The 13581-nt window shown below is 46.5% G+C and overlaps 3 protein-coding genes across 7 annotated transcripts in view; 1 reads left to right on the forward strand and 2 right to left on the reverse strand.

Annotated features, from left to right (window-relative positions):
- RNF216 (ring finger protein 216) overlaps nt 1-4221 on the reverse strand; it is an 81649-nt gene extending 77428 nt beyond the window's left edge. The window contains exon 1 of the mRNA XM_044433154.1: nt 4204-4221. The gene's annotated coding sequence lies outside the window, so the exon portion shown is untranslated. The remainder of the gene's footprint in view (nt 1-4203) is intronic.
- LOC123025145 (urotensin-2 receptor-like) lies at nt 3243-4358 on the forward strand. The gene has a single exon (XM_044433655.1). It carries the CDS (start codon nt 3243-3245, stop codon nt 4356-4358), a length of 1116 nt encoding a protein of 371 aa, XP_044289590.1.
- Nucleotides 4359-9607: 5249 nt separating this feature from the next.
- SMURF1 (SMAD specific E3 ubiquitin protein ligase 1) overlaps nt 9608-13581 on the reverse strand; it is a 55543-nt gene continuing 51569 nt past the window's right edge. For 4 of the 5 annotated variants that reach the window (XM_044433193.1, XM_044433194.1, XM_044433191.1 and 1 more), the window contains one exon: nt 9608-13165. In XM_044433193.1, coding sequence (XP_044289128.1) covers nt 13066-13165 — 100 coding nt within the window. In that variant the 3' untranslated portion in view covers nt 9608-13065. The remainder of the gene's footprint in view (nt 13166-13581) is intronic. The other variant, XR_006415024.1, reaches the window with a different exon arrangement.

Genomic DNA, 13581 nt, shown 5'->3' on the forward strand with positions numbered 1-13581 from the left:
TTCCAGGTGCTTCCCAAGGGCACAAGCCTCATTCCAAGATCGTGTAACCAAGCATGCAGAATTCTTCCCAAAGATTTAGCCCCAGCTGCTGGGAATTCAGCCCACTCCCCACCCCCAAAATGCAAACGCCGTCTCCTAGCTCCATGGCAGACTGGGCAATCAGGATTCTAAAGTGCCATTTAATTTTTCTCACAATGCCTGTAAGAACACAAATGGGGTGTGTGCGTGAGGGCAGAGTGGTCATTTTCATTTCCCACAATCCCCAGAGCAAAGCTATGTCAGGGGCATTGTGGGAAAATTAAGCATTGGCCGGTATCTGCTCACTGTCTCCACCAGGTAGGCCAGCATGACTTCTGAGGGGCTCACAGCTTCATGTTAAGATAAGACAGCATCCTCATCTGCACACTTCCTTGTGAAGTCATCGCTTATATCTTGGTACAAGGTACTTGACACGGCTGAGTGAATGGGATACGATTTTTTAAATAAATAAAATAACCTTTAGCACACTTGTCTCCTAAGAGCCCTGTGAGGTGGGACAGAATCACCTCCATTTTACAAAAGGTGAATGGAGAAAGAAAGATGGTACACCGGTGCATCTATCCACTCTCCCACCCCATGGGAAGTGACTTCCATCAAGCAAACTTTGGGGAACATCCCCTTCTCTTGGTTTGATTTCCCCATGGGGGTCATCCCCACCACGTGGCCACCAGGTGGGGCTCCAAGATCAGCCATATCTTCTCTCTATTAATCCATGCAATCAGTATTCAGAAGTCTGGGTTTTGTCTTAAAAACAAAGAAATGTATGATTGATTCCTGAATTCGATGCATTTCTATACCACAACAATATTATCCCTGTTCTTTCCACTCACCATATATTGCATATATTTAGGGCCACTTTGGGATATAGAAACATAGAGTCATTCAGAAGGGGTCTCGCAGGCCATCTAGTCTGACCCCCGGCTCCAGCCGGCTCTGCTCACAACATGCGCACCATGTGCACGTCCAGCCTGTCCTTGAACACCCGCACCGAGGGGGCCTCAACCGCCTCCCGTGGAAGCCCATTCCATTTGTTCCATGAAAAGCGGTATATAGTACTGATTTCTTTCTTCCTTATGTATATATCCCACCTTCTCTGCCAAGGAGTCCAAGACAATGCACAGGATCTTCCTCTTCTCCATTTTATCTGCAAAACATCCCTGTGAGGTAGACTTCAATTGAGAACCAGCAGTGGCCAGATAGACACCAGAACTTGCGTCTCTCCAGTCAGAGTCTAATGCTCAAACCTGTTTTTGGTTGGTCCAGCAGAGTTTCCAGCCTGGAAAAGGCGATGCTTTTAGAAAATAGAAAATGAAATAGCCCAAAGGGCTCTAAAGGACTCCGTTGCCTCTTCTGGTGTCGGTGATGCAAAGGGAGGAATCAAAGCCACCTGGCCATTATTCCTCTCTCTGATCCGCACCTGTCCCCTGTGCCAGCCTGCTGCCCCCAGGCAAACAAAAGGTTGTGTGAATGCCGGTGTTCTGTTCTTTCATCGCAGGATATACGTGTACCCAAATGAGCATTTGGCCCAGCTTGATTGGCAGCTGTAGTGTTGCATTTGGTTCTAAGGTTGGCATTTATCAGGATATTTTTAATGAAATTTGCAATGTGTTTGATCTCCTTCTCATACTGATTTTCCAATGGTGGCTTGCATATTCATCTTTCTTTTTATACTACGTATCTTCATAACAACCCTGTGAGGGAAGTTAAACCACCCCGAGACCATGGTAAAGGACTGTATAGTAAAATTTTAATTAAATAAACGTTTGGCAGAGAGTCAGTGAGAGGACCCAAATCACCCCGGGAGCCTTGTGTGGCTGAGTGGGGACTAGAACAGATCTCCAGAATCTCATTCCAGCACCTACATGCTATGCATTCCTTTTCCAGGCCTGCATAGTCCTCCTTTCCTCCATTTTATCTTCACAACAACCCTATGAGGTAGGTTAGGCTGAGAGTTGGAGACTGCTTCAAGAAACCCAGTGAGTTTCATGGCTGAGGAGACAGTAGGACCTCCCCATCTAACATGCTAATCACTACACCACACTGACTATTTAAAGAAGCGGTATATAACTCTATCTATCTTTCTATCTGTAACACTGTACATATTTTGGATGGTCATGAAAGCATTAAAAGAAAGAAGCAATCCATGCATTGATTCACCCTGAACAAGCTCCCCATTCAGCCCTTCCTCCTTCGACTACAAAGCTGATTGGCCGTGTGAAAGAGTACGCAGGACACGAAATTATAACATTGCCACTCGAAGAGACAAAAGCATTAGCCCCCTTGAGCACCTAAAGCAAGACCACCCAGAAAGGGTGACAAAGGCCAGCAAACCGAAACTCCCACGTGGAGGCACCAAAAAACATGCCCTATAGTCGCCAATGCCTTCTCCGCTCTGAGCCACGCAGCAAGGAACTTGGGCTTGGCTCTCAGCTTCCTAGGACCCTCCTCCTCCTCCTCCTTGTGGCCAGGTGAATGGATTTATCAGGAGAGAGGGCGAATGAATCTGTGGAATCGATCAATTCATTCCCAAGTCCTGCTCTTGCCCCCTGCACAGACAGACCCACGCAACCATGCCTTTAATTGTTCTTCAGCCTTTGTGTTTCCCCACTGCAAAAGCAAGTGGATTACTCATGGATTGGCCCACTGAGAGTGCAATTACTCCTCCGACAAAAATCAGCATTGCTCATTCAGCAGACGGGCAGCCAATTGTGTATGGGAAAGGAACTTCTGGGAGGAGAGCTTAACCACTGCTAGTGGCACGAACAGATAAATCTGGATGTATACGGTATGCTAGGCTGATGCAGAAAGGAGCTGAGCAGTCCACCGATCAGCGGTTTGCGTCAAGGACGGGCACTCACAAGGAAGGTATTTCGAACCTAGAAACCATTTTCTCCATTTCCCTGCCCGCTGGAATCCAAGTTGGACTTGGACGCAAGAGCTGTGGAATCCACAGGCAGCCTCTTCCTCCTGCTTGCCTGCGGTAGTCCCTCAACTCCATCGGTGGATTTGTTTTCTGCTTAACTCAACAACGTGCCCTGCTGGATTCGCTCAGAGCTGGTTTAAAGGCTGGAGAGGAGGAGGTAAAAACGGAGACGCGCTTCTTGGCTGGCAAAGGCGATCCTTGCAGCATCTCAGGTGAAAGCCTGACATTCTGGCCCTTCCTTGGGACCAGGCACGGTGCCCTGGCGTGTGCGACAGACATCATGGAACCGGAGAAATGTGCCAGCTCACCTTGCCATCTGAAGAATGGCAGCAGTCACACACATGTCACTCCTGAGGTGCTCAGCAGCACCAGTGACGTCTTGGTGACTTCCTTGCTGGGAGGCATCCTGGGCACCATGTGTCTTGTTGGCACGGTTGGGAACATCTACACGCTGGTGGTCATCCACCTCTCCCCGGGACTGACCGGCTCGATGTACATTTATATAGCCAACTTGGCCTTGGCTGACCTCCTGTATCTCTCCACCATCCCTTTCGTAGTCTGGACTTACTTCATGAGGGACTGGTATTTTGGAGAAGTGGGATGCAGGGTCCTCTTCAGCCTGGACTTGCTTAGCATGCACACCAGCATCTTCATCCTCACCATTATGAGCAAAGAGCGGTACCTAGCCATCGCCAGGCCCTTGGACACTGTCCAGAGGCCACGGGGTGACAGGAGAGTCGTCACCTGCTTGGTGTGGCTCGTCTCCTTCCTCCTCACCTTGCCAACCATGATCCTCATCGACTTACAGACCAGCAGCCACGGTGGAGTGACCAAGCGCATGTGCCACCCCACGTGGCAGATGGAGGCATACAAAGTCTATCTCACCGTACTCTTTAATACTAGCATCTTGGCCCCTGGCCTGGTCATCTGCTACTTGTACATCAAGCTGGCCAGAACCTACTGGAGATCTCAGGTGGCCATCTTGGGCACCCGTAATGTGAAGAGATGCCCCAGGCAGAAAGTCCTGTACATGATCTTTAGCATCATCCTAGCCTACTGGACCTGTTTTATCCCGTTCTGGCTGTGGCAGCTACTTGGCGTCTACCAACAGCAGCCGGGGAACCTCGACAGCAACACCGCAGTCTTCATCAATTTCCTTGTGACCTGCCTGGCATACAGCAACAGTTGTGTCAACCCTTTCCTTTATACATTGCTTTCCAAGAATTACAGGGAATACTTACAAAGCTGCTCCAGGCATGGCATCCTCCTCTCCGAGATCAAGTGCAGGAGGAGCTCCTCAAGGAAGTCCATGTGGTCTGCGAGCCAAGCATGCACCGAGAGTGTGGCTGTTGCCCAAATCGAGGGCATCAACTGCGACAGTATCGACTCCTTGTGAACTCGTGAGCAGAAACCAGGTGAGCAAAGAAGCAAGACAAGGCTGGTCCTGGCAAGCCCCAAGGTGGAAGGAAGAGCTGCAAGAAGTGTGTATAAACACTTCCCCTTCCTGAGCAGTGAACATCTAATTGTGGGGTTTTCAGAGAGACAGGTGCCAGCCAAGTTTACATGTGATCTGTTTGGCCTTGAGAAACAGCAGCAACGGAAGCAAACTAACCCTCCACTTAGCATCTCTGGTTTTTAAAATGTTTTCACGTTATGCCGGTTGCTGTTTTCTATCCTTTTCATTGACCTTTGCTTCAAGTGGGAAGGAGATCAAGGTAAGCAACCAAGGAGTACTTATACACCAGTCCTTCTTTATTTGGTGCACTCTAGATATGTTGGACTAGAGCTCCATCAACAGCAATAGCAGCGAGCGAGAGAGATGCTTGGCAAGCCAAACCAGCTGAAAAGCCATAGGTTGCCCACCCCTGATGTAGAGGAATTAGAGAAGCTGGAAAACAGATCAAACAGAAGGCTCATTTTTCGTTCATTTTATCTGATTTTTTAAGAGAGACAAAATTAGAACAGAACAAAGCTAAACCATAAAGAAAAAGAATGGAGCTACCTAGATTCTCATTTCCACTTTCAGTATCTGTACATGAAGAGTATGTACATGTATGCATATGAAAAAAACTAATTTCTAAGAATTATTCATAGCCTTGAGCAAAGGCAGACAAATGCAGAAGCAGTCACAAGTGGTGTCTACATATCGCTGAATGCTGAAAATGTTCTTAGGTCTTAGTCTCTTAAGCTGTCAAAGGGCATGGAAAATGCATCTGCAAGGACCAAGTGTCAAATTCCAGGAAACAGGTAAATACAAGAGGACAGAAGCATCAGTAAATAATCAAAGGTATTCCAATCAAAAATGTTATCCAGTACAAAACAGAGGATTAAAAGAAGCACTGGCTGTGTTACGCCTTACTGCAAAGGCATCGTGGCATCCAATAGGCATGGAACAAGACGTTTTGCTGGCTCTCACCGAGAGCTTCAGGTATAAGGTACTAAAGTGGCCATCCAGCGATAAAGCAGAGGTTTGAGGGGCTAGGAAAAATACCTTCCCTGGAATTTTCCTTTTACAGGGTCATTCTTTATTGTATGATTTAGATGTTCTAATTTTTTAAGCTGCACTGATTTATGGTATCTTTATTGTATTTTATTATCTTGTTTTTATGGATTGTTTTGAACTGCTCAGAGAGCTTTGGTTAGGGGATGGTATAGAAATGAAATAAATACATAATCAATCAGCCGTCTGGGACAGTCCGTTTACTTATTCCTAGTGCTTTTTTTGTAAAAAAAAAAAAAAAAAAGGTGCCGGAACTCACATCCCTGCCAGCAGTAAGCACACACACCAATCCCAAGCTGAGCAGCCAGCGGCCCAAGCAGCCATCTCTCACTATCAGAGAGCAGACACAATAGCAGCCTGCAGGCACTATGTTAATGATGTTTGCTGCTGATCTGATCAAAATAAAATCCATTGAAAAAAAGGTGCCAGAATGCCATTCCGGTGGTGGGGTGCGTTCTGCGATTCCATTCCTACTTAATATGTACATACATATGGTTATTGGTATGTGCTACCAACAGCAAACACAACTCTGACATTACAAAAACAAGGCCAAACCTGGATTCTAACAAAGGTTAGTACAGGTCCCACGAATAGGCCCAATGATAAAAAGTAAGACCTAGAAACCCAAATCCACGCTCTTTATTTGGAAATGGTTTCCTTTTCAAAGGGTTTTCTATGGCAAGGAGAACCCCACTTGTCTCCCACATTGGTCCACTGAGTGTTCCTTGAGGCGCTTTGGTTCCTATTCATACTGGTAGTTTATATTTCAGCCAATTAATAATCTGTCGTTACATTCACTGGGCTTTTCAATTGAACCTAGGCAGTCAGAAGATGTAAGTACCACTGGATTCAACAGAACTTACTCCTAGGCACACCAAAGATTATAGCCATACTAGTTGTGAGAAATGCTTATGCAAATGTGACACACACACACACACACACACACACACACACACACGGTGGGGTCTGCACTTCCAAATGCATTCCTTCTCCACTGGCTGAGACCCTAGCGAGGTCTATCAACACCCACCCAAGACCCCCGAGCTTCAGGCCTATGCAACTGTGGCAGTGGAAACCTGTCAGATGGATTTGCTCCACAGCATTGTGGGAAATTTAAATGGCCACTCACTGCTAGCATCACGAGGCAAGCCTACCAGTTCCACAGGGGACTCACCAGCGGGCCAGGGCCCCCTTCAAACCCAGAGCCAGCTCTGGCTACAGAGTGAAAAACCATGGAACCCTTTCCAAAACCGCCACAAGTGGTTGTAGGACCAACATGGAAGAGCTCTTGCAAAGACAAGTCAACGTGGGGAAACGTTAGGCTGGGAGACCTGAAAGCCATTGCTCTTGGAGAGGAACAGGCGTGCCAACTTGCAAGTAATCCAATTTCTGTAGCTCGCACGTTCACAGGATGCCACCCTAGCAGGCCACACACGCGCATGTGCGAGAGGCAGAATGGTGTTCGGGGCAACAGGCCCACAGGAGAGTTTTGTTCCAGTCCATCTGGCAGCAGGTAGCCGGTGCTGAGCAGGAGCCCCAGGCACGCGTTTCGCCAGTGGCTGCAGCTTCAAGCAAGTCACAACCGCACGCACGACTTGTTCTACCCCAGGGAAGGAGGAAGGAAGCGGAGCAGCTGCTGTGAAAGCTGAGCCCTTTTGTTTCTCAAAACCCAGGAGAAAGAGGGAGAGAGAACACACAGGTTCAGCAAGGTGCTTTGTGTCTCCTCTGCCTGCAGGGCAGGTTTTGGAAGGACATGTGGGTCCACGGAATTTAGACTCTTCCTTGCATAATACCCTCTTTTATCCGCCTGGTGGCCACCACATAACATGTTTCCCTTTGGAGATCACCAGAGCCTTACCAGGGTGGAAGCACGGATTGTCTGCTTATTTCCAAGCATAAACTTGGAAGCTGTCTTTGTAAATACCTGCCTTTGTCATGCTTCTTTTATCCCACTTCACAATCAAGAAGGGTGCAACTTACATGGGACCATTTAAGCAAAACAGCGCGTTTGCAGGCCCTGTAGCTAAGGAGGCCCCAAATCACCACCCAGAGAGCGGCAGTTGATCGTATCAGAAGACCAATTCCATGCTCATTCTTCTCTGTATGACTCAAACTGAAAGTGAAAACCTGCATCTACACAGAATGTTTCTTTTTAATCGAGTTTGACAAACAATATTTGTTGTTATTGTTCGAAAGTATCAGAAATGCAGCCGCAATCACAAAGTGTGCAGTGATGACAGGAAGGGGCAAAGAGGAATGCCGTTGTACTTCCATGTGATTGTCAACAAGAGGGCCCATTAAGACCAAGTTGCGCCACTGGTTTGCAGGACCTGATTCTTCCACATGTACATGCGAAGCACCGTTTGCCTATAATTTTATTCTTTCATTTTAGGAATTCATATGCTGGCTGGGAATGATGGGAGATGTTCAAATGGATTTGCAGAGGGTCCCAGGTTGAGGTAGGCCGAGTTACAGGATTTCATGTCGTCTGCACAAGCTAGGAGCAGTATTTCCGAGGAAAACCAGCTGGAGAAAGGAAGTGCACTTGGCTTCATTCCTAGCTGAGAGAGCTTCAATTCACAGCTCGGCCTTGCAGTACCCGATTACTGAGCTGTCAGGGACGGCAACTCCCACGTAGCATTAGCCAGCTGTCAGAAACAATTAGTGAGCTGTAATTGAAAACCTACTGTATCCAGCTCCTTGTGGACCCCAGACTGTTTTCCAGGTGAGTGTCTGCACAGAGATCTCTTTCCTTCCTCTTCCCTCTGGCCCCGGCTCTGCACTTAAGACAGAAAGAAAAAAAGAGCATACAGAGGAACTGGCATGCTGGCTTGCTGAGCATGATATGGCCAACGTTTGTCTGCTATCACACTGAATCCAGTTCCTGCTACTTGTGACGTCTTCTCATTTTGTGCCTCACCCCGTCTGCATATTTTGTGATAGTCCAGAATGTAGCATTGAGTATACCTGACAAACAAATGTTGAATCGCTTAAAAACCCATCTCATCAAGTCTCCAAACTGAACGGAAAGGTGCTTACAGGGGAGTCAGCTGCAATCATACAGCCAGATCCAAGTAAGAGCCAACAGACAGAGAGACCAAGGCAGAGAGACCAAGGTTCAAATCTCAGCCATAATGCAATGTTTAGGAAGAAACTTCGGGTCAGGCTTATTCTCCACATGTGGGAGCTCGAGAGGTTAAAGTGCATGGGGCAACCCATAATTATCTGTGCCAGGAAGAGGCGCCCTCCAAACAAGAGGGGTTCCCCTTCAGGTTCTGTTCTCTCTCCCAGTGCTATAGAAGAGAACTTTTCTCTAAAGAGAAAGACAATGCTCATAGCTGAAAACGCGCCAATCAGAAAACACGTCCTCGGTACCATTTTTCTTTAGCTTTGAGAGATGGGATCCAGCTCTTGTCTCTGACCTGTGAACTGTAACAGATAAGACAAAACTGACGGTGGAAAATCTGCTTCGAGACTTTTAACAAGTTATTAAATCCACAAGAATTTCTGGTAGCTCCTGCAGCCAGGCGGACTTCTTACATGTATGGCACACAGAAGACCAGCAAGAAAAGGAAGAAAATTCTCCCAATGTAGCATGGAATCCCCATCTCAATATCTGAAGGCATTTCTTGCTTGTTGGCAAGAGATGAAGTAAAAACGGACACGAGTGCATGAGTACGGCACCTGCTGTGCATGAAGACGACACGAGATTCCGTTCCTGGCGTGTTCGACTCAAAAGATGGTGTGGCAGCTGAGGGCAAGCCCTCTACCCAAGATGCTAAAGAAGGAATCTCTAGTTCTCTTGGGTTGGTAGGTACATTTGGCATTTTCAGTGTTTCTTGGGTGCCCTCATAAAATGGCTGCATGAAACGGGTGGGGACTGAGCTCTAAACACAAAACCCTAATAATGATGGCACAGAAGGGTCGTGCTGTCCTTTGCCTCATGCCAGCCCCCCCCCCCATAAGAATAAATCTTAAGAAACTAAAAATGAGGAGGGGCAGGGAGCCTGCCAAATGCCAACAGAGGGGTCTACAAGTATATGTGGCTCCACTACTTTGGAGCCCCTACCCAAACTTGGGAGAGCCTTTTTCAGTCAGAACAGATGACAGATGGACTAATTTTTAAAAAGATTAAGCACACAAAATTTAAAGTTGTGAGAGTTTATTGCATATGTAACAAAAATGAACATGACCTCTTGGGCCCAGCCTACTATACAATCACTGTTTATTCCAGCTGGCTCCATAACCACGTTAAATAGAACTAGTATTTCTTTAAATACTTTGATTTAGACATAAAATGAAAAACATTAGTGTACAACTTTTTCACAAAATAAAATCCGCAATAAAAAGGGTGAGAAGAATAACAAGGGTAGCAGCAATACTTAAAAACAAGACATTACAAAATAATAAGTTAAAAATACATTATAAAGTGGTTGAGGAACAAAAAAAATTAACAGAGTAAAACAAACACGTACTGCATTTGTGGAAAACTTTCTGTGCTCTACGGTGTAGAATGCTGGGTCCTGGCTAAAGGAGCATGGGGTGCGAGAAGGAACTTTGAATGACAATTGAGGCTTTATAAGCCAGACCCAATGCTGAGCAAGACAGCTCTTTTAAAACAAGAAGTTGGTCCAATATATTCAGATCTGACTTAGAAGTGCTCAAGGAGTGGTGGTTTCCTACATCCCTGAGTGCATAAATGCAGGATGATGCCTTTCAGGGCAAGTAAACAAAGAAAATCAGAACAAAGAACATAAAAATCTGTAGCACTGGACTGGGCACCAAAGACCATTTGGGGAGACTTTGGATGGGATAACCTGACTGTGGGCATGGGAGGCACAGGTGCCTCGCCCCTCCTGTTCCTCTGTAGTGCCATCTTGATCAAAGAAACATTTTGCATCTCCTGGGCTGGGGAAGACCCAGACACTGTTCTATGGGCTAGAAGAGCAGGCTGTTTCCTGTTCACTTCACTATACCATTCTGCCTTTGAGCAGACTTAATCTTGCCTACCAGTAACCCAGTATTAATCAAGAGGCTACAGCAGAGAACACGCAAGCATCGGGCTTGCCCTGCGTCGGTTGCTGGGTGGTGTTAACTGCCAAAAAGCTCACAGCAAAGACAGTGCTCAAGCGTCGCAGACTGCAACCACAAAACAAATCTACCTTCTCATGCCTCTATTATAGGTTCGGGGTTTTTTTGGTTGGAGAAGGACAGGTGGAATTTTCAAGCTTGAGCAGAAGCACGTGTCCAGTGTCGCTCTTGCCGACACCCTGGAAAAAGGAACGGCCAGCCATTTCCTGGGCTTGCCTCTTTCCTCCAGCTCCTGCCTCAAAGTCAGCACACAGACTTGCAGCAAACACTCTGTTTAGATATTTGGTTGTTAGAACAGTGGTACAAAACCTTTAGGACACGACGATAGGAAATGTAAAGAAAATTTTGCACACTACTCTCCTGGAGGAGCCAACTACACTCTCCGGCCTGAACATCAACCCAGGCCCGTTCTCCTGCTGTCTTTGGTGTGTGGCTGCCCTGTCTGCATGGTCTAAAGCATGCCACCTGCTCGCTCGCCTGTCCTCTGCTAGGGACACTGCTGGGCAGGAGGGACGCCAACCACTTGGATGCTGCAACCACATAGCAAGAGGAATGCAAGCGGTGGCTTCCAGGCACACAATTGCTCAGTGTTACTTTTGCAAAACGTACGCGGCCGATTGTTTGGCCACTGTGCTGTACAACATCTTGCCTCCCGCATCTCAGATCTGCATGAGGAGTTGGGGGACATGGTTTTAGGGGTGGAATTTGTACCGCTACAGACGTCCTGTGCATACAAATTCCACTGACAGGATTCCAATGGACAACAGTTGATCTCCAAAGGTACTTGGAAAGCCAGGGTCGTTAATATGTTTAATGGTCAAGAAGGTTTAAGATGCTTAACTAAAGCTTTGAATTCCAAACTCCTCAAACTTGCTTGCTACAAACCCAAATAACTCATGCTGCAGTTAACGGGTCTTTTAAGTGCAACTCGCTTCCCAAGGACATTCCACATTAGGTCTTAGCTCACCTATGCAATCCAGCTCTTTAGCCCTCATGGTGCAAATAATACTTATTTCCTCTCTCAGGTGGAATCTTCACAATTTCATCACCAAAGCACCAAAGTTACTGTCAACTGAACGGATAGGAAAGAAAGATTCGAAAGATGACAACTATCCAACCTTAGTTCGTCCTATCACTGTTGAAAGCTATTAGCAATGCCAATTCCTCTAATCTAACAGCAGAAATATCCTCGTGGACCAAAGAACCATTGACTCACAGTTTAAGCCCAATTGATTATGACCCCACCCCCACCAAAAAAACCCCCCATCATCAGTTAATGAACAGTTTTGAAATTAGGGGGGAAGTCTTACAACCTAGATTACATTTGACAGTTATTGGGCCTTTCAGCCAAGAAGTGTTAGGTTGTTAAAAAGTACAGTCTTGTTGCCTGCATTTGCATGACAGTTACCCTGCAGCATCAGTTCTCCTCCATCAAGAAAGCCGCGTTGAACCAATGACTTAATCCCAAACTTGAACATTAGCTGCAGTGGAGGAAGAGGAGGGGGGGTAGGAGAGCAAAGGGCCTGAAAGCAGTACTCTGGATTACTCAAATCTGTGAGCTAAAACCATTGTGTTAGACCTTTTCACTACAGACTCCTTTCTCAACGGTCCCCAGTTTGGATGGCTCAAGGATGGAACTTGGTTCCATTAGCTTTGCTTTTAGCTGATTCCTCTTAAAAGGATTTCTGCAACTTCAAGTCAATGAAAGCATCTGAGAAAACAGTATCAGGAAAAAAAATTCAGACTGGGCTGAGCCCCCTTGCCACATTCTCTCACATATGCCAATAATCACACAGAGAAGCGAGTCCACAGGGGAAAACATATCTTTCTCATGTACAAAGCATCCAAAATGAAAACTTACCTCCCAGTTCAAGATGGCTTAGAGTCCTCTCTTGCTCTCTCTTTCCTTGCCTAAAAATCAAGCCATCACACTCACTTAAGTAGCTTTCTGTCAAGAAACAGCCCTCAGTTGTGTGTCCCTGTGCAGCTGTTTTCTGCTAACTGTTCTTTAATGGGGATTCTGAAATGTGCAATTTGAATTTCCATAGCTTCTGGACTCTACAAAGGCTCAGGACTGCATTAAGACGAAACATCCAGATACACCTATCAGTTGAAAGTCCTCAGCAAACCAATCTCAAGGTACTCAACTACAGTTTGATACTCCTATAAAAAAAGACCACAGGTCATTGACCTTATCACAATATGTGTTACGCGTCTAGCAGAATATCTCGGGTCACCAGAGCCAAATGCTGAACCTGGCTGGCTTTTGCTTCGTTGGAAATTAAAAAAAGGGGGGGATTATCGTAACAAAAGGGAGAAAAGTATAGTGGGGAACCACCAACAAAAGCCACCCCCCCACCCAAACACCACCACAAGAGGGGAAACAGCCTCAGATCCCCCTGGTTCTTGACTGTCCCAATGCTTCGGACAAAAGAAGTTCACAGCAAGCTTCTTCTTACAGCTTTTGATTTGGTGGTCCATGAGCTAGTAACTGTTTCCTTTGGTTGCCCATTCACTCCACTGCAAACCCACAAGTTTCTTCCACAGCTGTCAGTAGCTTTTCGTAAAGTTTCTCGTAGGACTCATAAGGCGGAATGTCAATTCGGTTAAAGCTGCAGGTGGTAAAGATACGAGTGTTAGTGTGCTGTTGTCTCTGATAGCGAAGATTTAATGTGAATGCAAATTTATACGGCACTACACCTGACAGTGACAGAGACATGACTGGCTTGCCCAAAAGCTTCCCAAGGCATTGATCGGGGTCAGAATGAGGGTGCTAAAACCCTAGAAGCTGGCCGACGTGATCTGACAAAATGCCTGTTCAGTACTGAGTGCCACAACTAGAGAATATTCTCCTCAGTGACTTTTAGCTGAGGTTTGCGACACCTTGGCTGTGTTTTTGTGGCAAATATTGCTCAGATACAGCAAACTTGAACCTCCATGTGGAGGGCAAAGAAAACTAATGCTCCAGCCAGGTTGGTGTCTGAAGCAGTCAAAGGCAAGTTGGTTTTTAACGCCTGGAAGCCAGAGG

This window comes from Varanus komodoensis, unplaced genomic scaffold (assembly GCF_004798865.1).
Source record: "Varanus komodoensis strain SLA01 unplaced genomic scaffold, ASM479886v1 scaffold26, whole genome shotgun sequence".
NCBI lineage: Eukaryota > Metazoa > Chordata > Lepidosauria > Squamata > Varanidae > Varanus > Varanus komodoensis.

What these genes read in the sequence shown, in the direction of transcription:
- LOC123025145 (XM_044433655.1), top strand. Translation starts at nt 3,243, where the DNA reads ATGGAACCGGAGAAATGTGCCAGCTCACCTTGCCATCTGAAGAATGGC.